This window comes from Pelobates fuscus, chromosome 4 (genome assembly GCF_036172605.1).
Source record: "Pelobates fuscus isolate aPelFus1 chromosome 4, aPelFus1.pri, whole genome shotgun sequence".
Lineage (NCBI taxonomy): Eukaryota > Metazoa > Chordata > Amphibia > Anura > Pelobatidae > Pelobates > Pelobates fuscus.
Genome location: NC_086320.1, coordinates 172433544 through 172459604, shown reverse-complemented (window position 1 = coordinate 172459604; position 26061 = coordinate 172433544). Strand labels below are relative to the sequence as shown.

At 44.4% G+C, this 26061-nt stretch overlaps 1 protein-coding gene across 2 annotated transcripts in view; it reads right to left on the bottom strand.

Moving 5' to 3' along the window:
- DUSP22 (dual specificity phosphatase 22) overlaps positions 1 to 23366 on the bottom strand; it is a 149313-nt gene extending 125947 nt beyond the window's left edge. Inside the window, exon 1 of one of the 2 annotated variants that reach the window (XM_063451781.1) lies at positions 23072 to 23366. In XM_063451781.1, the coding sequence (XP_063307851.1) occupies positions 23072 to 23092 (21 nt within the window). In that variant the 5' untranslated portion in view covers positions 23093 to 23366. The remainder of the gene's footprint in view (positions 1 to 23071) is intronic. The other variant, XM_063451782.1, reaches the window with a different exon arrangement.
- Between the last annotated feature and the right edge of the window lie 2695 nt (positions 23367 to 26061).

Genomic DNA, 26061 nt, shown 5'->3' with positions numbered 1-26061 from the left:
GAGGGGAACACTAAGGGACAGGGAGTAGAGAGGTGCACTAAGGGACAGGGATGGGAGAGGAGAGGTGCACTAAATATTATTGAAAACAAAAAATCTGACTGGCATGTATATTTTGTGCATTTGCCACTTAATAAAAATGTTTTATAAAGATTTGCAAAAATAAATAAACATGTTCAGTTAACAGTAGATTTATTTAGAAATTGTTGTTTTTTTCAAAACGGTAAATGTACAGTGTATCGGTAAGATATCGGCTATCGGGCCGGAAAGTTCACAGTATTGGTATCGGCTCTAAAAGATCAATATTGGTCGATCCCTAGTTGTGCTTGCCTTCAAATTACCCAGATCTCAATTCGATTGAGCATCTGTGGGATATTCTGGAACAACAAAGGCACCACCTCGCAAATTGCGAGGAAAGATCTGTTGCTAATGTCTTGCTAATAGAGTATTCACAAAAGTGTGACTTCTAAATAATTCAAATTAAAGTCAAAGTGAATTTTAAATTAGGATTAAATGGCCAAATTAAAACATACATGACTTGGAGAATTTTTTCAGTTGTGTGCGTAGTTTGCGTACAGACCTGATTGTTATAAACAGATTCCAAACTAAATTTCTAAAAGGATAGGTAAGTAAAGCAAACATGTAAACTGAAACATGTGATAAATGACGTCATCATTATTGTTACAGGAAAAGAGAACAAAGTGCATAAGGGTGTGTAATAGCACTGCTGTCACACATCACAACTAGATATTAACCCTGCCATGACATATCAGGACTATTATTGCAGTGCAAAAGTGTACAACATGCTTGAGGTGCCCGAACGGCAGTACACAATCTAATATATATATAACATTATATATAACATTTGGGCACATGAAAGAACATGCACAATTTTATTTTTAATAACTCAACAGGCGTGCATGTCCTAGCTGTAGGCAGGTATGCGTGTAATAAGTACAGTGGTAGCCTAGCTAGACATGGAAAACAACAGGAGTTAATTATAAAGATAACAGGTTATTTGAGCTAGGGCAGTGTGACGAAACACCTTTTGTCACCGGATTTTTAGGTGACAAGCTGCCCTTTTCCCGTGGCTGTTGGAGGAGCCTGATTGCCAGCCTCCTGCCTCATGACTATGGCCCTGGGTTGTATGGCCCTTTACAAACATTATTTGGGCCAATGGATTTTTATTAGGCTGCTGCTGGCCCTTTAAGAACCATTTGGGGACATACTGTGACTTTTGGTGAACAATGCCCCTTTAAGACTATGGCCCCTGGAAGATATTGCCTTTTAAAGAATATTTTAGCAGATTGGATTTTAAAAGACTTGCTGCCCCTTTAAAAATTGTATTGGAGCAGTTCTGCAGCTTTAAATTGGCACTTCGGATGCAGCCGAAGTGCCGAAGTAGTCGAAGTGGCCGCCATTCGACAAACCAACACGTGGCGGCGGCCGCCATCATTGTTCATTCGAACGAGGTCAGCGGTATCTGTAGCCAAATCCATGGAACTAAAATCGGCTACACATTTCAAAGAACACCGCTGACCCTTACCTTCTCCTACACTGAATTTTCAGCAATTCAAACGCACATTCGAATGGGACTTTTAAATTTTTCTGCATAAAATTGACCGGCCGCACAGCACAAATCTGTGGAACTGTTTTGGGCAGGAAAATGGGCTTGCGGTCGGTCATATAGGACTTCCACCTAACTTTTTATGTACTGAAGGGATTTGTATGATTTGTGGTTATGTTTATATTTAAAGTATGCTGATTCTGAATATGTATGTTTTATGTGAATATGATGCATATTTTTTGAAAGTTACAGTGTATGTATAAAAAGTGTATTTTTCCGTCTGTGATGAATTACATTAACCCATTGTGTTCAGTAATTATATCACAGGCAGAGGGGAGGGCTTGTATGTTTGTGCAGGGTGTGTTTTACGGCGTTCCTGTAAATGATTGGTTGTACTGTGTCCCACCCTGTGGGATGTCCCCTTGCATGGGGACTTGCATAAAAGCTAGTGTGTGGTCATTAAAAGTTCAGATCATCTTGGACCTTCATGAAGTTTCGGCTCATGTTTGGGGGATTGGAGAACTACACTCTGGGGATTGCTATACTCCCCAGGGTATAATCACTAAGCTCTGCTAAGAGCTTGTTCCTGTTCCTGCTCTATGGGATTCGGAGAGGTCCACCTACTGGCAGCTGGACCCTGGTCTTGGGTCCAGAGTGGGTGGAGACTGCGAGACCCCAACCAAGCTGCGGCGGTTGGTGGGGTCTGCAGTGGTTATGGTGTCAGGCAGAGTGCTTGGAGTCCTCAGAAAGCACTTGGAGCATCCGTCAGCGGAAGGTACCCTGTCGGGGTGCCAGTGGTTCCGTTACAGGCAGTTTGCCATAAGGCGTGGGATTAGGATCTCAGAAGATAACCGCATAGTGCCACGATATGTGACCCACTGAGTTGTTTTAGCTTGATAAACCACTGGCACCCACCAATACTGGCAGCAGGAGACAAAAGCTTAAAATAAACAACTAGTATAGACATTGACAGCCATTTGTGGTTAGAGCGCAGATGCACCTATATCACTTTGCGCCAGCCCCAGGCCTGCCGCTGAGCTATCACCACTGCTTCTCTGTCCCGAATTCTATGGAAGTCCAAGGCAACTGTCCTTGCGTGCCGCGGTGCTGGGGGTCTATAGCAAGAAAAAAAAAAAAAAGAAAAAAAAAGGAAAATGATCCTATCATACAGTGGATATGACGAAATATCTTCCCTTTCTGTATTTTCTTATATTACCTTATGTATGAAATTCTCGTCTTACCAGTTAAGGCTATATAAGGAGTGGATAGAGAGAATGAACAAGGAAGGACTTTAACATGTTCACTTTACCTCTGCCACAGTCCAGAACCAAACAAAAATTCCTTCTCTATGCCTTAAAGGGACACTATAGTCACCAGAACAACTACAGCTTATTGAATTTGTTCTGGTGAGTAGAATCATTACCTTCAGGCTTTTTGCTGTAAACACTGTCTTTTCAGAGAAAACTTCACTTGCCACTTCTTAGATGGCTACTAGGGGTGCTTCCTGGGTCATGGCTGCCTAAAATGCATCCAAACATTCAGTGTCTCCACCCTCTGCATGCAGATACTGAACTTTCCTCATAGAGATGCATTGATTCAATTAATCTCTATGAGGAGATGCTGATTGGCCAGGGCTGTGTTTGAATTGTGCCTCTTTGTCAGTCTCAGCCAATCCTATGAGAAGCACTGTGATTGGATCAGGCCACTACTTCTAATGAAGTCAGCAGACTGCTTGTTTTTCTGAGTCAGGCTTGAATACAGTAAGATTTTGCTATATTTATGGAGGCATGAGGGGCCCAGATGGTGGTGTTAACATTATAGGGTCAGGAATACATGTTTGTGTTCCTGACCCTAAAGTGATCCTTTAAGTATCACACTGGCCTTGGAATCATCAATGGTCAGCAAATGGCTACCTAACCTACCTGTACCACAAAACTGTGCACTTTTAAGACAATTACTTAGTTTCCCAGTTAAAAGGGGCACTATTTACTTGACTAAAGTTGGGCCGGATGGAAAGCAGGAAGCCTAACAGTGAGCAAATTGAAATGTTGCTGCTGAGCCTGATGTCGTCCTCCACACACTGACAGGTGGAGGAAGAAGAGGACAGCCCGGGCAGAAGGTAGAGCAGGCAGGACAACGTTGTATGGAGAGCCTGTGATATGCAGCTCAATTAGGTGCAAACCACATATATATAGAAATTCGATCCTCTGGAGCGAGAGTGGCCCCAGAAGTCAGACCATTGCAATGCTCTGATACTACAGAATTCCAGTGCTGCCTGAATGCAGCAGAGGCGCTAGCAGAAGTCTTTAGTGTACCACCAAGGAATGTAGTATCTCTCCTCCCAGGTAAGAATCAGAGAGACAGGAATAAAATGAAAAAAAAAAAAAAAAAATTCTAATAAAACTTCTCCCCTATCACTACGCCCAGAAAACAGATATGTATCACAAGTTCAAGATTTTAACAAGGTAGCGTAGGGTAAGTTCACCGCATTTACATATATATTTAATTTTTATTCTATTTCAAGTGCTCCACTTAAAGGAACACTATAGTCACCTTTGGCTAAATAAAGCAGTTTTAGTGTATAGATCATTCCCCTGCAATTTCACTGCAATTTAGGAGTTAAATCCCTTTGTTTCTGTTTATGCAGCCCTAGCCACACCTCCCCTGGCTATGATTGACAGAGCCTGCATAAAAAAAAAAACGGTTTCACTTTCAAACAGATGTAATTTACCTTAAATAAATCGTATCTCAATCTCTAAATTGAACTTCACATACAGGAGGCAGTTGCAGGGTCTAGCAAGCTATTAAGAAAATCTTAATTAAACAGAACTTGCAATAAAGAAAGCCTAAATAGGGCTCTCTTTACAGGAAGTGTTTATGGAAGGCTGTGCAAGTCACAAGCAGGGAGGTGTGACTAGGGTTCATAAACAAAGGGATTTAACTCCTAAATGGCAGAGGATTGAGCAGTGAGGCTGCAGGGGCATGTTCTATACACCAAAACTGCTTCATTAAGCTAAAGTTGTTCAGGTGACTATAGTGCGCCTTTAAGTAGGTGTGTGTGTGTGTGTGTGTCTCACATGAAAGGTGAGCTTACACCTAAATGTGCATATCGATTTGGAATAGTGCACAAGTAACCTTTTTCTTTGTTTTTTATTGCATGTGTATCTGTGCCAGTATGTGTGTGTGTCAGTATGCATCTGTCGGTGTCTGTGTGTCAGTGTGTCAGTGTGTCAGTGTGTCAGTGTGTGTGTGTGTGTGTGTGTGTGTGTGTGTGTATCTGTGTCAGTATCAGCTATGTATTTATCACAAGGTCAGCAAGGAATGCCCCAGCAAATGCCTTGTTAGTCTCTGTCTGGGCCTCCCCACCACCCGAGGCAGGCAGCAACAAGCGTTGTGGGCGGGCAACAAGAGAGCGTTGGTCTCGGAGTTCTTCTCACTCCACTCCCTTGCGTGCCCTTCTGTGATGCCAGGAGCCGGAATATGAATTCACTCCGGCATCAGTAAGGATCAAGAGCCCACACAGCAGCACAAGAGCTCCCCCCCCCAAAAAAAAACTGCACGCAAGCTAAAGAAATTAAAATAATAATTAAAAAAAGTAATTTTTTTTGAGTGTATGATAAAATATGTGTGTGTATGTCTGTCTGTCTTTCAGTGAGTGTTTGTCTGTCAGTGTGTCTGTGAATGTGTCTGTCAGTGAGTGTGTCAGTGTGAGTGTGTATGTCAGTCTGTCTTTCAGTGAGTTTTTCTGTGAGTGTGTGTGTCTTTCAGAGAGAGAGTGTCTGTCAGTGTGTGTTGGTTAAACAGTGTGTGCCAATTACGGTTTATCAGCGCATGAAACCATGAGGACGTGTGGTGGTCTTAAATAGTAAGCTGAGGGGAGGCAAAATTAGATTAAGGAGGTGCCCAAGTTTAGTCCTGCCCAGGGCAGCACAAATCCAAAATACATCACTGGCTAGTATGTTTGTGTATACCTATGTTGGTGTGTACGTGTACCTGTGTCAGTATATATGTGTATACCTATGTTGGTGTGTACGTGTACCTGTGTCAGTATATATGTGTATACCTATGTTGGTGTGTACGTGTACCTGTGTCAGTATATATGTGTATACCTATGTTGGTGTGTACGTGTACCTGTGTCAGTATATATGTGTATACCTATGTTGGTGTGTACGTGTACCTGTGTCAGTATATATGTGTATACCTATGTTGGTGTGTACGTGTACCTGTGTCAGTATATATGTGTATACCTATGTTGGTGTGTACGTGTACCTGTGTCAGTATATATGTGTATACCTATGTTGGTGTGTACGTGTACCTGTGTCAGTATATATGTGTATACCTATGTTGGTGTGTACGTGTACCTGTGTCAGTATATATGTGTATACCTATGTTGGTGTGTACGTGTACCTGTGTCAGTATATATGTGTGTACCTATGTTGGTGTGTACGTGTACCTGTGTCAGTATATATGTGTGTACCTATGTTGGTGTGTACGTGTACCTGTGTCAGTATATATGTGTGTATACCTATGTTGGTGTGTACGTGTACCTGTGTCAGTATATATGTGTGTATACCTATGTTGGTGTGTACGTGTACCTGTGTCAGTATGAGGGAAAGAGAAAGCGCGCGAGGGAAAGAGAAAGCGCGCGAGGGAAAGAGAAAGCGCGCGAGGGAAAGAGAAAGCGCGAGGGAAAGAAAAAAGAGCGAAAGAAAGAAAAAAGAGCGAAAGAAAGAAAGAAAGAGAGCGAAAGAAAGAAAGCCATAGCCTGGCCTGTCTCTAGCCGCATAGATAATGCAGATATTACAATTTGACATTATCTAGATTAATCTGTCCAACATCGGATCACAATAATACATTCAGAGATCAGAGGGTTGCCATGGCTCTCAGACTATCAATGCCATCTAAGAATTTGACTACTGTAGTGGTTATGGTGCTTAAATTCAATTAGGCCTCTGTTCCAGCTTTTTCTCTCTCAAATGGATACTATAGGCACGTCTCCCACTTCATTTCATTGAAGTGGTCTGGGTACACTGTCCCCGTCTCCTTAACCCTGCAATGTTTATATTGCAGGGCTAAGACCGTTTTTAATAGTTGTCTTGCAGACAGCCACAAGATACGCTTCCTTAATTCAATAGAAACAAAAAACCCAAAGGGTTAACTGTACAAAAGAACACCCAAAAGTTAAAATATATATAATTGAATAAATATGATAAATACAACCCTATCAATTAAAATTACTTTTTGAGAGTGAATTTCCCTCATTACTCCTGAATGTGAAGATATGCATCTAGATATCTACTTTCTTGTAAGTGCAATACTTTATCAATAAATAGCTAAAGTTTATACTATCTGCAGTATTCGTTTGCTATTTTCTACATGTCTCAAGAGGATTAACACTCCAGATTACCGTTCTATCTTCCATTGATTATCCTCTTTGAAGGGAGACCAACCTGAATAATATTTAATTCTGGGAGTTCTCTACCAAATCACAACCATCACTTCTGCCCTTTCTAAATCTCGTTATCACTGAATTTGACTACATAGGCCACTGGTGGATCCAGGAGAGGGAGCGGAAGGGGGGCAACAAGGCTCTCCCCTGCCAGCTAATGCAGGGCCTGCACTGTCCAAGCGCCAGCCCTGCAATGTGCTTTTACAGACCGGAGGGGAGATCAGTGTTCTCCATCCCCGGTCCGCAGGCACCGTGCTGGCGGTTGGCAGGGGAGGGAGAGAGGACCCGGGAGCTCAGCCTGCAGTTCCTCCGGGTCCTACTCTCGCGAGCATGGAGCACTGCCGTGGCTACCACGGCAACGCTCCAGATCTTGTGAGAGAGATCTCTAGCCCTGGAGCCAATAGCATTTTGGGTGGTAGCAGACCTGATTCTGTTGTTGCCTGGTAAACCTTCAGAAGCTGTGGTGCAAGTGTAGTGCTGAACATTTCATAATAGAGATTGAAGAGGCCATCGGCATCCATGGACTTCCTAGAGGTAAGTGTTTTAATAGTTTTTCTTGGATGGCAATAGGTTGTAGGAGGGATTGTGTTTGTTCCTCAGTGAGTCTAGGCAGTGAGACGTTATTGAGGTAGTGCTCGATGTCAGATGGCGTAGGGTGGGTTATAGGTTTGTCGTGTTGTAAGTTACATATTTTAGAATAAAAATCTGCAAACCCGACTAATTACTTGGGGATCAATGTGTTTCTAACCCTCTTCGTCAATGATACGAGGGATCTTAGACTGCGCAATTTTAGCACGGAGCCTAGCCGCTAGGCTAGGTGGCTTTGCCGGAGGTGTGGTAGGTAGTGGCCTTCAGTTTATGTAGGTGATGGTTCATTTTTTCCCGCATGTAGGGCAGCTATGGTCAAATGTAGGGCATTGATCTTGGCCAGTAGTTCCTGCGTGGGCTGCGTCTTATTTTTTGGAAATAAGTTTTGCTAGTTCTTTATAGGAATCTATTAATCTGGTTTGGATCTGTTTTTTGAGGCAGGAGGATCTCCTAATAAAGAGCCCTCTGACCACTGCCTTATAGGCATTCCACACTATATCATCTGCCACTTCGCCCGTCTCGTTGTTTCAGAATTAGTCTGTCAATTCAGATTGAACCAACCAAAACGGATCGTCAGTCAGTAGCAACTCATTGAGATGCCAATGCCCTTTACCCTTAAATTGAAACTCATAATTTATGAACAGGCGGACTGGGCTGTGGTCAGACCATGTTATCTCCCCTATTGTACATTCCGACAGTTGGGCGTTGTTTAAAAAAAAAAAAAAATCGTATCTATTCCGGTGTACATGTTGTGGACTCTGGAGTGATAAGTATAGTATGCGTCTGAGGGGTGCAGAGTACATCATGCATCATAAAGGCCATATTGTGCAAAAAACTTGGTTAGGGTCTTGCACGTAGTGGTCAATTGCCTTTTCCTACATCCTGTGGGGCAGGCTGTGGTGTCAAGTGTAGGTGCTTGGATAACATTTAAATCCTCACAGGGGAGTAAGCCACCTGATTTGACCTTGTCAATAGTGAGGAGGAGAGACTGAAGATACGCTTTGGAATCAGTGTTAGGGAAGTAAGTTGTTACAAAAGTGTAGGGTGCATTGTTGAACAGGCCTATAAGTATGATGTATCTGCCCTGTGGGTCTAAAAATTTTTGTTGTAATGTCAGGGTTACATCCTTATGTATGAAGATAGAAACACGTTTTGTCTTATTTTCAGAGAGGGCATGGAATTGGGTCGGGTAATGTTTATTGAAAATAGACTGTGTGTGATGCCTACTAAACATTTGTCTCTTGAATACAGACAATATCCACTCCCTCTTTCTTTAAGTCCCTGAGTAAGAGACTACGTTTACCTGGGGTATTATTCCCCTTGACATTAAGGGTTGTGATATTCATATTGTGTTAGACCGTGAATCAGTAAGCATCCCCTAGTATCACTCTGGGATGTTTGTGGACATTGTATGGTCAGAGCTTTGTTGACAGCTATTATAAAATCGGGCGGGTGAGGAAGGTGGCCGCCTTAGTACCCAGTGATGAAAGATGGAAGGGGGGAACGGGAGTCACTAAGTTGGTAGGGCCCAATAGGAGCGGTTGATAGCTAAAAGGGTTATTTAGCAATACCTCAAGTATACTGCTAAGCAGTAGCAGTAAAACCTTTTTTCCCCCCATGTTAGTGGATTTTTTTTTTTAGACAAACTATAACAACAAGGACACTTGTGCCTTCGACAGTATGGCTCCGGTGGCACGACCGTGTATGGTGCGACTTGGGCAGTGTCAGTATCTAACCAGGTAGCATCAACGGTCGTAGTAGGTCTATACGGTCATGTTATATATAAACTGTGCTTAAAGGACAGGCGCTAGAACACCCACATAGACAAACATGTCTCCCAAATCTCAGGGAACTGGACACAGTAAACTTTACAAATCAATTACATAGGCATATGAGGCATATTAATATACGATACCCTGCTGGCCAGGGCCCGATGCTCCAGGCTTGAGACCATTCTGGTGACAGCCTGGGGACTTTGGCCGGAGTGGCTGGAGAGAGTTCTGGTAAAATCTATACCCCAGTCTTTCAGCTTTTGCAGGCCTTCCTTTTGCGTTGCTATGGTGTGGATCACCCCCTGTTTCTGGATGAGTAGTTTCACCAGGTATCCCCATCTGTAAGCCTGGTTGTTGGACCAAAGCGTGGTAGTGATCTGCAACATCGATTTTCGAAATTGTATCGCGGTAGCTGACAAGTCCGCAAAGACTTTGATAGTGCTGTATGGCTAAGGGAGGGCAGTCTTTCTGCAGGCTTTGGTGATGCGCTCTCACATGGAAAAAAATTGATGCACACTATCACGTCCTGCACGACTGTGGCTGGCAGGTAGCTGGGTCTGCGGAGGCAATGGACTATCACCAGCTGGTCTGGGTGTGTGCTGGTATCAGCTCTTGGAACAGGTCCGTCAGGTAGTTGGACAGGTCCGGAGGTTGTTCCTCCTGGATCTTTCCTCTAAGTCAGCAATCTTGCGCCTTTGTGCTTCCAGCATGTCATCCATCACTTGGAACTTGTCTGCCAGGTCATTATGGGCTGTTGCAAAATCATCCAGCCTCTGTTCTGCTTGTGTTCTGTGCCCAATATAGCAGTTCCCTGCGGAGGTCGGTGGATTTGCTTGGTGATAGTGGCCTGCATTTTGTCTGTGAGTTCAGACATTAGGGTTCTAATCCCTGTGGCAGTGAGGGGTCCCTCTTCTGAAACGGAGCTTGGGGAGACTGGCAAGAAGGGATTGGGGCCCTTGAGCGGTAATTGCGCCATCTTGGATCAGGCTGCGGCCTTCCCTGCCAGAGCTCGCGCCAGGAAGAAGGAGGTTTTGTCCATCTTGGCAAGCTTGCCTTTCTCCTCTGGGACATCAGGAAGGTGTGTATCAGCTATAGTAGCCCAATGAGGCTCAGAACTCTGTTTATTTTTAGCTAGTTAGGCCGTGATCCGCGGAAGATTCAAATGCACGCGGCTGGTCCGTTCAAGTTCCGAGCCACGCCCCTTCAGTCTGCTTAATTTTTAAGAAGAGTAAATTTTTTTTGTTTCAGCTTTAGGCTTTGCATGTTTAAACTTGGACCAAGGAAAGCTTTTGTTTAGGTTTTGGGAAGTGTAACGGCTACCCAGATAGAGAGAGGGTTTCTGCCGTTGAAGGTGTCCTTTTTCCCTGCAAGCTGCTGTGGAGAAGTAGGCTGATGTAATCCCATCCACGATATCCAGAGTGAGGAGCAGGTTCAGCTGTAAACAGGAGCAGAATAATATTCCCAAATAATCCCCTTACAAGAACGAGACGAGGCTACGTTTTGAAGGGTCAAGATGAACTGAGGACTGGAACACCCAGCCTGCTTTTTATTAGAAATAGATACACACAGAACACTCCCAGGGGGAGGATGAAAACAACCAATAATACAGATGGTAACACCCCCACGTCTCCTCCCCTCAGATAACTACATAACCCAATTAAAATGTCCACATTTTTCCACCAGTTCTGGATGTACCCCAAAAACAGGGGGTACAGCTTTAAATCCGGTAGCGCTGGATAGCTCTCCTTCAGGGGGACAATATATCCAAAAATCACCCCATTCGGATGTACAGTTCGGGAGATACAACGTTCCAAAGTTTTGACCGACCGCACAGACCAACTAGCCGAAATTAGTTCCATGAGTTTTGGCCTTGCGGTCGGTCTCCGTTCGCACGGTAAAAAGGTATGATACTCTGGCCATCCATGCGAATCGCGGGGTTCGCTGGAATCCCCATAGATGATTGCATATAACTACCGAACGAGGGGACGTTCGGTAGTTTCCGTACGAACTTATGGAGGTCTGGAGGATTCAGCGGTGTTCGCCTGTTTGCGTATCCGTTTTCAGTTCCATGCGGTTACAGGCAAACACCGCTGTTCGCACACAAGATGGCCGCGAACACGTGGAAAGTCCCGAAATGGCGGCCACCTCTGCATTACACGTGAAATTCGCACGGAACCAGACGAACAGAGGAATGGAACGAATGGATGTGTAAGTTGTAATTCCCTTGTTTGTTTCACATCCACCAGAGGTTGGTAGGGATCTGTTACACTGCTCCCCTTTTGTGGAACACTCCGGCAGACCCGGATTGATCCTTTTCGGGTCAACTTGGGGCTGTCCGGTCCTTTGTTAGGGCAATAGTTCTGTTTGTCTGGACAGACCGTCCGCGTTCCCATTAAACTTGCCAGGGCGGTATTGGATGGAGAAATTGTATGGCTGTAGTGCGAGACTCCATCTCAGTAAGCGTCCATTATCTCCAGCTACTCTGTTCAGCCATACAAGGGGGTTATGATCAGTAATTAAGGTGAATTCTTGACCGTACAGATATGGGGTTAATTTCTTTAGGGCCCAGACCAGGGCTAAGCACTCTTTTTCCACTGCCGCGTAACTCACTTCTCTAGGTAACAGTTTTCTGCTGAGATACGCGACAGGGTGTTCGCCCCCGTCTTCGCCGACCTGGCTTAGCACTGCCCCCAGTCCGTACATGGACGCATCTGTGTGGACGACAAATCTTTTGTTAGGGACGGGGGCAGATAAAACAGGTGCATTGATCAAGGCTTGTTTCAAGGTTTGGAATGCTGTTTCACAGGCGGGAGACCACAGGACTACTCTAGGTAAATTCTTCTTTGTCAAATCTGTCAAGGGTTTGGCGATGGCGCTGTAGTCAGGGACAAATCTCCTGTAGTACCCTGCTGTCCCTAAAAATGCTAACACTTGTGTCTTAGTGTGGGGTGTGGGCCAATTGGCTACGGCCTCTACTTTAGCGGGTTCTGGTCGTTGTTTCCCACACCCCACCCGGTGTCCCAAATACTGGACTTCAGCCATGCCAAAGTTACACTTCTCCGGCTTTAGAGTTAGGCCGGCGGCCCTAATCTGATCCAACACAGTCTCTATGTGTTGTAGGTGTTCCCCCCAAGTCTCGCTATAGATCGCAATGTCATCCAGGTATGCGCAAGCGAAGTCCTGGAAGCCATCAAGAAGGCGGTCCACTAAGCGCTGAAAAGTAGCTGGGGCGTTTTTCATCCCGAAAGGCATGACCTTAAACTGGTACAGGCCAAACGGGGTGACAAACGCCGACTTAGGGATCGCGTCCTTGGCCAGGGGAATCTGCCAGTACCCCTTGCACAAGTCAATGGTGGTCAGATAGCGTCCCCTGGCAATGCGATCTAAGAGCTCGTCTACTCGGGGCATGGGGTATGCGTCTGTCACAGTCCGGTCGTTGAGGCGTCGGTAATCGACACAGAACCGGGTCGTCCCGTCCTTTTTGGGGACTAGGACGACGGGAGATGCCCAGGGACTGTCGGATGGCTCTATAACCCCTAGTTTTAACATCTCCTGAATCTCCTTCCTCATCTCTTCTTTTACAGCCTCGGGAATTCTATAGGGGGTTTGTCGGAGCGGGGCTTGTCCTGGGGTTTCTACGTAATGGGTCGCTACAGGTGTGTAACCTGGCTCCTGGGAAAAGGTTAATCTCTTTTCAACTAGTAGTTGCTGGAGTTGTTCTCGTTCTGGGGGAGTTAATCGCTCCCCTAGCTGTACTGTATTAAGCAGAGTTTTGGACTCGGGGTTGGCTAATAGATCAGGGATGGGGAGACTGTCAGGGTCCTCAGTGGCGGGGATGCATATGGCGGCTATGTCTTCGGGCCGTTCTTGGTATTCCTTTAATAGGTTTATATGAAAGGACTTCTGTATCTTTTCGTCCTTGCTACTGGCAATGATATAGGTGGTGTCACAGACCTGGGCTACTATTTTGTAGGGGCCTTGCCAGGAGGTCTGCAATTTATTTCCTCGAACGGGTTTAAGTACTAGAACTTTCTGTCCTACCTGGAATGTTCTCAGCCTAGCGTTCCGATCGTACCAATGTTTCTGCCGACCCTGGGCCGCATGGAGATGATCCCGGGCCATCCGGGCTAACTGTTCCATACGGTCCCGCATTTCTAGCACATATGGTACGATGGGGACACCTTCGTGTTCCGTCTCTCCCTCCCAGTGCTCTCGGATGAGGTCGAGAGGGCCTCGCACCCTCCGTCCATAGAGCAGTTCAAAGGGAGAGAACCCAGTGGACTCCTGCGGTACCTCCCGGTAAGCAAACAGGAGGTGTGGCAAAAATCGCTCCCAGTCTCTGTATTCCGCCGTAAAGGTCCGTAGCAATTGCTTTAGGGTACCATTAAAGCGTTCACAGAGACCGTTAGTCTGGGGGTGGTACGGTGAACTAAGTAGGGGCTTAATACCACAGACCTTCCACAACTGCTGGGTTAAGTCTGCGGTAAACTGGGTCCCTCTGTCCGACAAGATTTCCTGGGGAAATCCTACTCTGGTGAATATCCCGACTAGCGCACTGGCGACAGTGTCAGCCTGGATATTCGTCAGAGCGACGGCTTCTGGGTAGCGGGTGGCATAGTCCACCACGGTAAGAATGTATTTCTTACCAGAGGGACTGGGGTTAGGTAGGGGTCCTACTAGATCGACTGCCACCCTGCTAAATGGTTCCTCGATCACAGGCATAGGGGACAGTCGAGCTTTCGGATGATCCCCTCTCTTCCCCACCCTCTGGCATATATCACACGTGCTACAGTAACGGCGCACGTCCTTCGAGATTCCTGGCCAAAAGAAGGTCTGAGTGATTCTGTAGGTTGTGCGGTTACCCCCTAGATGTCCTGCTAACGGAATGTCGTGGCCAATTCGGAGAAGCTCCAATCGGTACTTTCTAGGTACCACTAATTGGCGCTTCTGCGAAGGAGCACAGCCTCTCTTCCTGCCTTCGGTTAATCTGTATAATCTGTCCCCCTCCCATATAAAACGTTCCCGCTCATCCCCTCTATTGTCAGCTAGTTCTCGGTACTTTCGGAGGGTGGGGTCCTGTCTAGTTTCCCTCCCAAACTCCTCTGGGGTGTCCCAAGCTAGCGGTCTATCTGTAGTGTCACTGCTAGGTGTCTGTCGGTGGCTTACCTGGGTCTCCCGACCTGTTGGCGGATCGTCCTCGATACGGGTCTGTGAGCGGGTGGTCACGGGGCAAGCCGCAGCAGTAGTGGGTAAGAAGGCCGAGGCTAGAGGGCCAATATCATTGCCCAACACGACCTCAGCGGGTAGGTTGTCCATAATGCCCACCGTGGTCTTTCCTGACCCGACTCCCCAATCCAAGTGTACCCGGGCGGTGGGTAAGCGAAAAACAGCCCCCCCTGCGACCCGAACAGCAACAGTACGGTTAGACACAAGTTCTGGTTTCACCAGATGCTTTTGTATTAAGGTGATGGTAGCGCCAGTGTCCCTTAGGCCTTGTGCTATCTGTCCATTTACACGCACCTCCTGACGGTGGTGCTGGCGATTATCTGGGGAAGCCGCTTGTATGGGGTTGGCCTCATATAATATTCCCAGGCATTCCTCAGGGCTCCCTTCAATCTCCAGGCAATGAGCAGCAGCGGGGCGTGAAGATGGGCTTTCGGTGTTAGATGTGCGCCTCCAATTATTATTGGCTGATCCCAACGGGCAAACACGGGCAATATGTCCCAGGTTGCCGCAGCGATGACACGTCACTCTGTAGGATTCCCGGGGGTGGTTGTTAGACCCTTGAGGACGTGGAGGTCCTGGGGGTACCGGGGCCCGGAATTCTGTGCGTGCAGCGTGGGTTGGGTTGCGGGCCTCTGTTCTAGGTGCTGGTCGCGTAGTACCTTGGCTCACTTTTCTCGTTTCCACATATTCGTCCGCTAGTCGTGCTGCCTCATTTAAGTTGGCTGGGCGGCGATCTCTCACCCAATCCTGTGTATCTGCCGCCAAATCTTGGAAGAAATGTTCCATCAGGAACAATTGTAGCACTTCTTCTCCGGTGTTAGCATTGCACCCTTGCATCCAATGTGATGCCACCCTTTGTAGCTTGTTTGCCCATTCCATGTGGGAGTCCGCTGCCTTCTTTTTGGACTCCCGGAAGCGACGGCGATACGCCTCTGGGGTGACTGCGTATCGGGTGAGTAGTGCGGCTTTCACCCGCTGATATTGTGTGATATCTTCGGCCGTGAGTGCCCGAAAAGCCTCATTTGCTTTTCCTGAAAGTTTTCCAGCCAGAATAGTAACCCATTGGTCTGGGGGTATCTGGTGCAGTGAGCACTGCCGCTCAAAATCTGCCAAATACCCATCAATCTCTTCCTCATTTTCTGCAAACGCTTTAAATGCAGTAAATGGTATTTTCCTCCCTGCAGCAACGGGAGGAGGAGTAGGAACTATATGTGTACTAGCTTGTTGCGCCAATACATGTTCCGTGTCTTGCCTCCTCTTAGTCTCGATCTCCTCTTTTGCGTTCTTGAACAGTCTGTCTAATAGCTCCGTGGTCCTTTCCGGATATAATGCTAATCTTCGTTGTACAATAGCAGTGAGTACATCGTTCTCGCTGACCGGTGCAATAGGTTCAGTTACCTCCATGGATCTATCCATTTCGTCCAGCTCCAGTAGGTCAGCTATCAGCTCTCTCCTTGGTCTGTTACTAGCACTCCTACCACGATTTTCCAATAGATCTTTCAGTGTGGGTCTTTTCAGCTTGGCATACTGAGACTCCATTCAGCATTTGCTCCTTGGGCAAAAAGAACCATCCCACCGCTGCCAACCAATGTAACGGCTACCCAGATAGAGAGAGGGTTTCTGCCGTTGAAGGTGTCCTTTTTCCCTGCAAGCTGCTGTGGAGAAGTAGGCTGATGTAATCCCATCCACGATATCCAGAGTGAGGAGCAGGTTCAGCTGTAAACAGGAGCAGAATAATATTCCCAAATAATCCCCTTACAAGAACGAGACGAGGCTACGTTTTGAAGGGTCAAGATGAACTGAGGACTGGAACACCCAGCCTGCTTTTTATTAGAAATAGATACACACAGAACACTCCCAGGGGGAGGATGAAAACAACCAATAATACAGATGGTAACACCCCCACGTCTCCTCCCCTCAGATAACTACATAACCCAATTAAAATGTCCACATTTTTCCACCAGTTCTGGATGTACCCCAAAAACAGGGGGTACAGCTTTAAATCCGGTAGCGCTGGATAGCTCTCCTTCAGGGGGACAATATATCCAAAAATCACCCCATTCGGATGTACAGTTCGGGAGATACAACGTTCCAAAGTTTTGACCGACCGCACAGACCAACTAGCCGAAATTAGTTCCATGAGTTTTGGCCTTGCGGTCGGTCTCCGTTCGCACGGTAAAAAGGTATGATACTCTGGCCATCCATGCGAATCGCGGGGTTCGCTGGAATCCCCATAGATGATTGCATATAACTACCGAACGAGGGGACGTTCGGTAGTTTCCGTACGAACTTATGGAGGTCTGGAGGATTCAGCGGTGTTCGCCTGTTTGCGTATCCGTTTTCAGTTCCATGCGGTTACAGGCAAACACCGCTGTTCGCACACAAGATGGCCGCGAACACGTGGAAAGTCCCGAAATGGCGGCCACCTCTGCATTACACGTGAAATTCGCACGGAACCAGACGAACAGAGGAATGGAACGAATGGATGTGTAAGTTGTAATTCCCTTGTTTGTTTCACATCCACCAGAGGTTGGTAGGGATCTGTTACAGGAAGGGTTACATTTAGGGTTAGGGAAAAAAAATATATTTTAGGGTACACGCATATATGATATATGTACTGGCTGTATGTAATGTGTGTGGTTGTGCTTTGTGTAGTCTCCTCCTGCTTGGTTTTATAAAAAAAAAAAGGGATTATGATCCATGGAGGTCTGGGTTGTACTTCCTGGATATCCAGCAGGGGGGGGGGGGGGAAGTCCTTGATGGTTTCGCTCGGGAGCATGAGGTTTGCACCATCGGATGATGCTGACCTCAGTAATCGCTCCCTCGCAGTTTGGCACTCAGCAATACAGAGTGAAAGCTTGAAACATCCTTCAGCAGTGCTTTGACTCAATTGAGAGCATCGGACCACAAGGAAGCCATTGCTGAGGTCTGCACGTGACGGAGGTGCAAACCTCACACTGCCAGCTATGGCCCATTAAGTCAGTCCTACCACCTGCCTTCAGCAGGGCTAATATAATAAAACAAACTCCCTGCCAAGTCACTACTCGTGACCAATGACTGACTGGACCCAAGAGGACACTGGTCAAGGCTCCTGGTACTCCTCTACCCTCACCAGCACATCTAAGCTCCGACTCAGCACATTATAATTGTAAATGTAAATAGGTGCCCCCTAGAGGACAGGTGCCTGTAAGCAGATGTCTACTCGGCCTAATTAGAAATTTGTTCCTGTCTACAGCAGATCATTTAATTGTGAATTTTAATACCTAAAACAAATTTGCAAAAACGACAATGACTGTTAGGCTGAATTTATTTCCAAATTGTTCTCAGAAATGCAAAAAATATAAACCGAAATAAAAAAAGCCTGAAAATTTTTTAGTTTTTATTTAGAAAATGCAAATATTCAGATCACCAATAGGTCTGCTGTGTATTTTTGCTTTGTATTTTGTTTTATTTTTTGCTAAACAAATGTTGACTTAGTCTTTTTTATCATTGCATTCAAAATAGCGATCAGAAATCTAAGAGCTGCCTGATGTGTTCGCTAAGCATATACAGACCACATTACAGAGCTAAATTGACTTACCATTTAAAAACAAACCTAATTTTGGAAGAAAAAAAAAATTAAATAAAGCAGATGCGCATTAAAGAAGATATACTAGCTATTCAAAAGACTAGATTCGTGCTCCCAAAGTCACTAAAAGTCAGGAAACCTAAAAATTATTTCTAACTAATTCTGGCAGTGTTTTAGGATCAGGAGAAAATATCCATTCAATAGTCCTCTTGTCCTCTTATATGACCCTAAATCTGATCTAATACGGTGCTAACTTCCAGAGGGGACAAAAACACACAATACTCATAAAACATTGCTTGCAGTCCAGTTTAGAGGGGTCACAGAAGATTTGTAGTAAGATACATGCACACCGTTTGTGATTTGGACAATATCATCCTTAGAAGTCACAATATTTACTAAAACTATATATCAAAGCCGCAACTTCATATATTATACGTGCTGCAAAAAATACCAGTGGTCAACATTATTAACAAATACTAAGCAGAACAAAATGTAAAAAAAAAAAAAATGGATGTCACTTTTGACTCAGAACATTAAAATTGTTCCATGACATACGCCCTTCTCTCATTCTATTGTTGTATCCACTTGTACATGCCCGGGTCATTTCCTGCCTCACCTATTATTACCTAATAGATACATACTCTTCCTGCACGTTATCTTTCTCTTCTTGACAATCTAATTTCAACAGTGAAATACTTTCATATGTAAATATGGCTCTAGCAATTCTGGATTGCAATAGAAATATATGTCCTGTGTACATATCCTCACATTAACTATAAACCTAACTCAAGATGTACCAAAGAAAAACACTTATTGTGGCAAAATTACCATTTTATTACTCAACTATTCAACTATTACTCCATCAATAAAGCTTACAGATGTATTGCTGTTTTATAATTTAGTTAGCTCACAGCCGATCAGCCTGGGGAATGCAATGACAATAACACCCAATCAGCAGAGGCTACTGATAACGGATGCTAAGAGGCACAGAGTGCACCATGTCAAATTTGAGACTCATTAAAAAGGTACAGCCTATGCAAGAATTCACTTCATCTTAAAAGACCAAACCATACACATAAGAAACTTCACAAAAAACAACAGAAGGTAAGCGCTAATTTATACACACTATGTTGGTAAGCAGCAACCTTAAAGAAGGGAATCCCTCTAACCCTTCTAAGAAACAGGGATTGCACCCTCCTGAGGATTGCACCCTATTTTATCCGGTTACATTAGTGAGACTTTTTTCTTATTGGCGCAGCCTTTTCTGCCTTTGTACATAAGAAACTTCAGCTTGCTGAAGTGCTTGATGGGTAAAGAGCAAACCATTTTAGTGGCACTTCATAAAGCGGTCTATTTCTATGAGAAATAAAAAAATAATTAAGGTTTTCCCCCTGCTTCTTCCGTTAGCTCCACTAAGCTATCAGAAGTGGCAACAGCGTAACAGCGGCCTCCTCACTGTGAAGCTTCTAATTGGTTATTTACCCAGCACAGGCTGAAAGCTGGGGAGGGGGGGGGATTTCTGCAATTCCCACACCTCTAGTGACTGTCAATCAGGACTAAAATAGACAAACCGATTAAATAATCTATTTTATGTCAGGAATCAAACATGTTGCAGACACCCAGTTACTGAAATATATCACCATACAGCTACGCTTTCTTGTTTCTGTCAAGTAGCTCTTAAATTGCTTTTGGTGAAGGAGCCAGTTTACTGTCAGGTGCATAACTCTACTGATGAAACCACAAACTAGTGATGGTGAATTTGAGGACACCATGCTTGATATCAGCTTGAACAGCAGTTATATTCAATTTTCCATTATATTGCTGAGTGCTGCTGGCCCTGTTAAAGGAACACGTTAAGGTTAAAAATAATTATATTTATTTTTAACCTTCAGCTGTTCTTTTGTTTTGTTTCAGACCCTCTCCCACCTTTAGAAATTAAGAGAAACTTTAAACTTGCCTGTAATCATCCTTTATGATTTTGGTGCAATCCAGAGACCTACTGCACACACACGTTAACCATCACAGTTCACCAATCCAATGCTTTTCATAGAGACGCACTGAATTTATTGATACGCTATGACAAGGATCGGCAAATCCCAGACACTAGTTCGCCATGAGGACTAGGTGTTTTGTCCTGGTGCCTGAGTGTTTGTCGCTGTTCAGCCCCCGAGGTGAGCGGCCTGTGGCCGATTGAGGGAGAATGGAAGTGGCGCGAGAGAGCTGTAATCGTCTTGCTCCGCTCCCTCGCACTGTGGTGATGCTGGGAGCCGGAAAACGACATCCCTCCGGCCCCAGCACTAAGCAGCGTGCGAGGGAGACAAGCGAGAAGACTAAAATGATCAGAGTAGCCCTACTGGACCCCGGGGAAATAATCCACTCCAGTTCTCCCAAAGGTAGGGAGGGTGGGCGAACTCAAATTATAATAAAAACAAATGATTTGTGAGTGTGTGAGTGTTGCAGTATCAGTGTGTGTGTGTGTCTCAAATCTGTGTTTGTCCATCAGTATGTGTTAAATCGGTGAGTTTGTGTTTAGGTGACCAGCCCTCTGCCAAAAGGGTTTTTACTTACCTTTATCCCCCACGCCGTGCGGGTCATAGAAACATAGAACATGATGGCAGATAAGAACCAGTCGGCTCATCTAGTCTGCCTGATTTTCTAAATACTTTCATTAGTCCCTGGCCTTATCTTATAGCTAGGACACCCATATGCCTATCCCACGCATACTTAAACTCCTTTACTGTGTTAACCTCTACCACTTCAGCTGGAAGGCTATCCCATGCATCCACTACCCTCTCAGTAAAGTAATACATCCATGTAGAACAGCGGCTCCCAACCCAGTCTTCAAGTACCCCATAACAGCCCAGGATTTAGGAATGTCTAAAGTGTTATTGTTTTCTTTTTTATAAAAAAAACCTTAGACACAACTGGGTAATTCCTAAATCCTGGACTGTTAGGGGGTACTTGAGGACTGGGTTGGAAACCACTGATGTAGAAGGTAAAATAACACAGAGCGTGGAGACGCTGAGCATAGGTGCTAAACATTGTGCAGCACTGAACTAGGAAGCACCTCTAGAGGTCATTTGAGTGTCTGCCACTAGAAGTGTTACTAGGCAGCAATGTAAATTCTGCCTTTTCCCTGAAGAGGCAGTATTTACACTGAAAAGTGTGCAGGAATGGGTTATAGATACCAGAACAACTAGTAGTGGCTCCGGTGATCATAATGTCCCTTTAAGAATTGTATTTTTGTTGCTGAAAAGCCTGGCTCCTAACTCTTTTAGCTGGCTCCTAGATTCCAAGTAGATTTGTCAAGTCCTGCTCTATGTTTTTAGTGGCTACGAGATCAATTTAAGAAAAAAAAAAAAAAAAGTGAAACAGTCTGAATACTCCCTGAATGCATTGTATGTTCTGCTCCCACTAAATCCAGAGGGGGAGCATAGAAGATTGTTAGTGCTTCCTCACAGTATCCTGACACAGTGTAAAACAGCAACGTAGCTAGACTATCATGGGTTTTCACTAAACTCCAAATGTTGGCAAATTAAGTCAGAATGACAAAATTGAGGTTAAAATAGTTACTCTGGAAAAATTTTCCAACTCCGCATTGTTACAGGTTTTTAGCCCCCATTAAGCTATTTAGATTTAATTTACAAATATCCCACGTTTAGAAAACAATCCTGTATGAGGGAGTCCTAGAAAAGCTTTTTGCCAGTGCAATCACAGTTAGGCTCCCTGGCAGTTTTGGTGAAACTGGATTTCGGTCCCGAGGCATTCCATGGGCCCCTGTTATACAACTGCACCCCCAAAACTCAAAAAGAGATCCTGGTAGCACAAAGGGAATAGAGTCCCAGAAAAATACATCTCCCCTCCGCCTACTAAGGTCCCACCATGGGGACACTAGAAAAAACTACAAGGTGACAGATGCATAATCTTGGGGGACGAGGGGGTCACGTTGCAAAATATAAAACACCTTAACAAGTGACAATCCTGTTTTAATCAATTATTCATATAAGACCCCACTGTTAACTGGGGAAGCACCCTGGTATTGTATTTATTGAGGTTTTCAATAAAAAACAAGGAAGAGTGACAGAAATACACACACACATCCTTAATAAGCATTCCTATTTAAATGACCAATTATCTGAAGAATAACAAAATTTAAAATGGATACTAGGAAACAAATCACTTTACATTTATAGATTTGCTGAACCAAATTATTTGAAACAAATGTTTTAATAAAAATTACCAAGTGAGCCATCTGCTATACATATCATTAGGTCTCATATACCATATAAAACTAAAGAAAGAAAAATACATTCAAATTGCTTGTTTCAGAAGGGGGTTTCTGTGGGATTATGTAAATAATTAACCAATGGGGGTGGAAAAGAAACCTTAAAAAAAAAAACTATAAAATGTGCTGCTAGTTGGATTAACCAAAGCCTGTCATCATTAGCTCACACTTTGTACATAAAAAGCACGAGGAAACTAACCACCAATAGGAACCTGTCTGTGCCAGTCACCAAGCATGTCTGTAAGTCACACCCCTCACTAAGAATTGCCTGTCTGTCTCATACCACCAGCTAGTTACAAGGTAAAAATAATGTCACATGCACAAAGAGGCGATGAATTATTATCCCCGAAAACACTTGTTATTATCCACCTCTCAGTTTGTGAAGAGGAGGGAATCAAACACACCAACACCACATACCTACAGCATTAAAACATGCACCTGCTGCAGCATGAGCCCTTTAACAGATAGCATGCTGCCTGGCTATTTAAACTAGTTATAGAATTACAAACCCTGGGATTTAGACCAGGTGGGGCCTCATTACAGTACAGGGCTGGCTAGGCAGAACCAATGTACCTGAAACAGAACAATAAGGAGTTAAAAGCCATGCAGTGTACAGTACCTTGTTCATTCCATTACCCATTGCTGTTAGCTGGGTTGCAACTTATAGCACAACAGGAAGCAAGCTTGCACTGATACAGTTCCTATGGTCAGTTTCCTGTTAGAACACAAACACGCAGTTGCCTATGCTCAGTGTGATTGTCGTTTAAAGGGGGGTTCTAATGTGTCAGTCGGTTTCCTTGGGATGAGGGAGGTTTGCTAGTGCTGGTTCAGGGACTTGTCAATGACCAGTAACAGCTGAAGCTGCTCTCTGCCTAAGCCGGATCCGCCTTGCTCTGCGACTGTCTCCTCCTCTGCTGTTTACAGACTGCCTCATGTCACATGAAGGCTCTATTCTTTAGTGACATCTGCTGGACAATTGCCTGTCTTATTTTCCCCAAAAAAACTTTTGATCAAGTGTTAATGTAATGTAATATTTTGCAGGAAAATTTCAGATTGGGCGGGGGGGGGGGGGGGGGGGAAGAAGGCCATAAACATTCTAATTATTATTATAAATTCTAGAAATGTCTTATTCCCCAAACAGCATGACACAAAAAATAATGCAAATTTAAGGCCAAAATAGACAAGCTGGTATAAGAATTATCCTAGAATGTCACATTTAGGTCCAAATGATTATGGGAAAGAGCGAAGTTGGAAATGTGTTACCAGTTCAGTTATTTATTGTCTTGGGTTCCAACCGTTTGGCTTCCCCAGGTCACATTGAGCAAAGAAAAATTGTGGTGGGTGGCACATAAAATCTGTAATATCATTAATTTATATAATACAACTTCAAAAGCCCTTTTCTTGATGTTGATATTTCATTTGTTTAGTAGATAACTCCCTTATTTTTTTATCCTAATGTAGGATTGCCATAGTTAAGGATACCAAATTAGGGAACGATCTACTAAACACATACACATGTATATAATATGCACACATAACCACAGATATACACGTTATTATTAATGTTATTATTATAATACACACATAATAACAGACACACACATAATCACAGTCCTGGACATACACACTGACATACACACACAATCACAGACCCCCACACGTACACATAATCACAGACACACATAATTACTGGCACACAAATCACATTCACACAAATCACTTTCACACACACACACATTTAGTAATTACTAGGTTCACCCAGCCTCCCTACCTTGCTCTGGGAGGGCTGTAGTGGATCCTCTCCCTGGTGGCCAGTGGTTGCTGCTGTGATATGTGATCACTGCGCTCTTCCTGCAGAGTTTGCACGTGTACCCAATATTGATGCCAGTTGACGTCATATACCAGCTGCTGGCTCACTGCAGGGTGTGCAAGGGAGTTGTGCAGAAAGAGTACAGAAAGCAATGCGCTCCCTGCCTTCCACACCGTCCGGACAGCAACTGGACCGTGGGTTGGATGCACCTGTCTTAAAGGTTACATTTAGCTTTCCGCTAACACAGTGGTTCCCAATCTTATTTCACTTGTGTACCCCTTGGCAGCCTATTTCCATAAATTGTATCCCTCATATTAGCGAAAGGTTAGTAATCAATATAGTTGCTGTTATTTCAAATGTACCCGATTTTTATCTGTCCCATCTCCCATTTTTCTATGCCCCGGGCTATCCCTACTTCTCCTCTGACCCAGGCTCCCCCTGCTTCTCCAGATAGATATATAATATACACACTGACACACATGCAGATAAACAGACACACGTACAAATGCATACACACAGATACACACACTGACAACATGAAAATGCACACACAGATACAAATACTGACATACACACAGAAACACACACAATCACACAAATACAGAGATATACAAACACTGACACACATGCATATGCACAGACACACTGATACATACACTGACACCTATACAGATATACACACTGATATACATACATATGTACAGACACACAGATACCAACATGGCACATGCAGATACATATACATACAGACACACACACTGACACACATGCAGATACATAGACCTACAGATACCATTACTGACACAGATACAGACACACAGATACAAACACATATAGATACACAGATAGAAACACATGTAGATACACAGATAAATACACTGACATACATGCAGATATACAGTCACACTGATACACACAAGTAGATACACTGACACAGGTACAGTTAGACACACTGACACATACAGATATACAAACTGACACACATACAGATACACACACTGACGCACAGACACACAGATACAAACATTGCCACACATGCAGATACATACATATACACACATACAGATAGATACATGCATTGACACAGATACACACTCTGGCACATACACAAAATCACATACATACAAATGCACACACTGAGACAAATACAGATACATACACTAAAACACATACAGATACCTACAATGACACGCAAATTAAAGTTTTGGTCCACAAGGTTGAACTCCCCCCTTCCCCCCCCCTTTCCCCTGCATGGCTCAGAGTGTGTCAATTGACCGGCTTTCACTTCCTCCTATCTCTCCTTGCAGAGAAAAAGAGGCCCGGTCTGTTAAAGCGCAGCAGCGCACGACAGGGCACCTCATGGCACATGTCATTTATGGGCCACCCAACGGCCCGTCAGTCTGCAGTTCCCAATATGTGTTTCAAAGCTGTTGTATACAACAAACACAGACTCAAAGGAATGAGTCAAAAATGTGATTCTTTGTTGAATTAATTTGCATATGTCCACCCAGAATCCTTTGCGGTAGTAACATCACTGCAAATTTGTGATTTCTGTGGGAAAAGCAAGTCTTATGGCTTGACTATCCACAGACTACAGGTGGAAGGGGTTTGCAATCATAATTGTTCCCCACCATAACTTTTTTGGTTTTTGCTTTATATATATATATATATATATATATATGTAATGATAGCACTTGGGCACTAATCCTAGTAGCACAGGAACAAGATGTTAAGGATTGCACACATTCAGTTCATCAAATCTTACTTGGTGCCTCATGGATAAACCTTATTTCCAATAG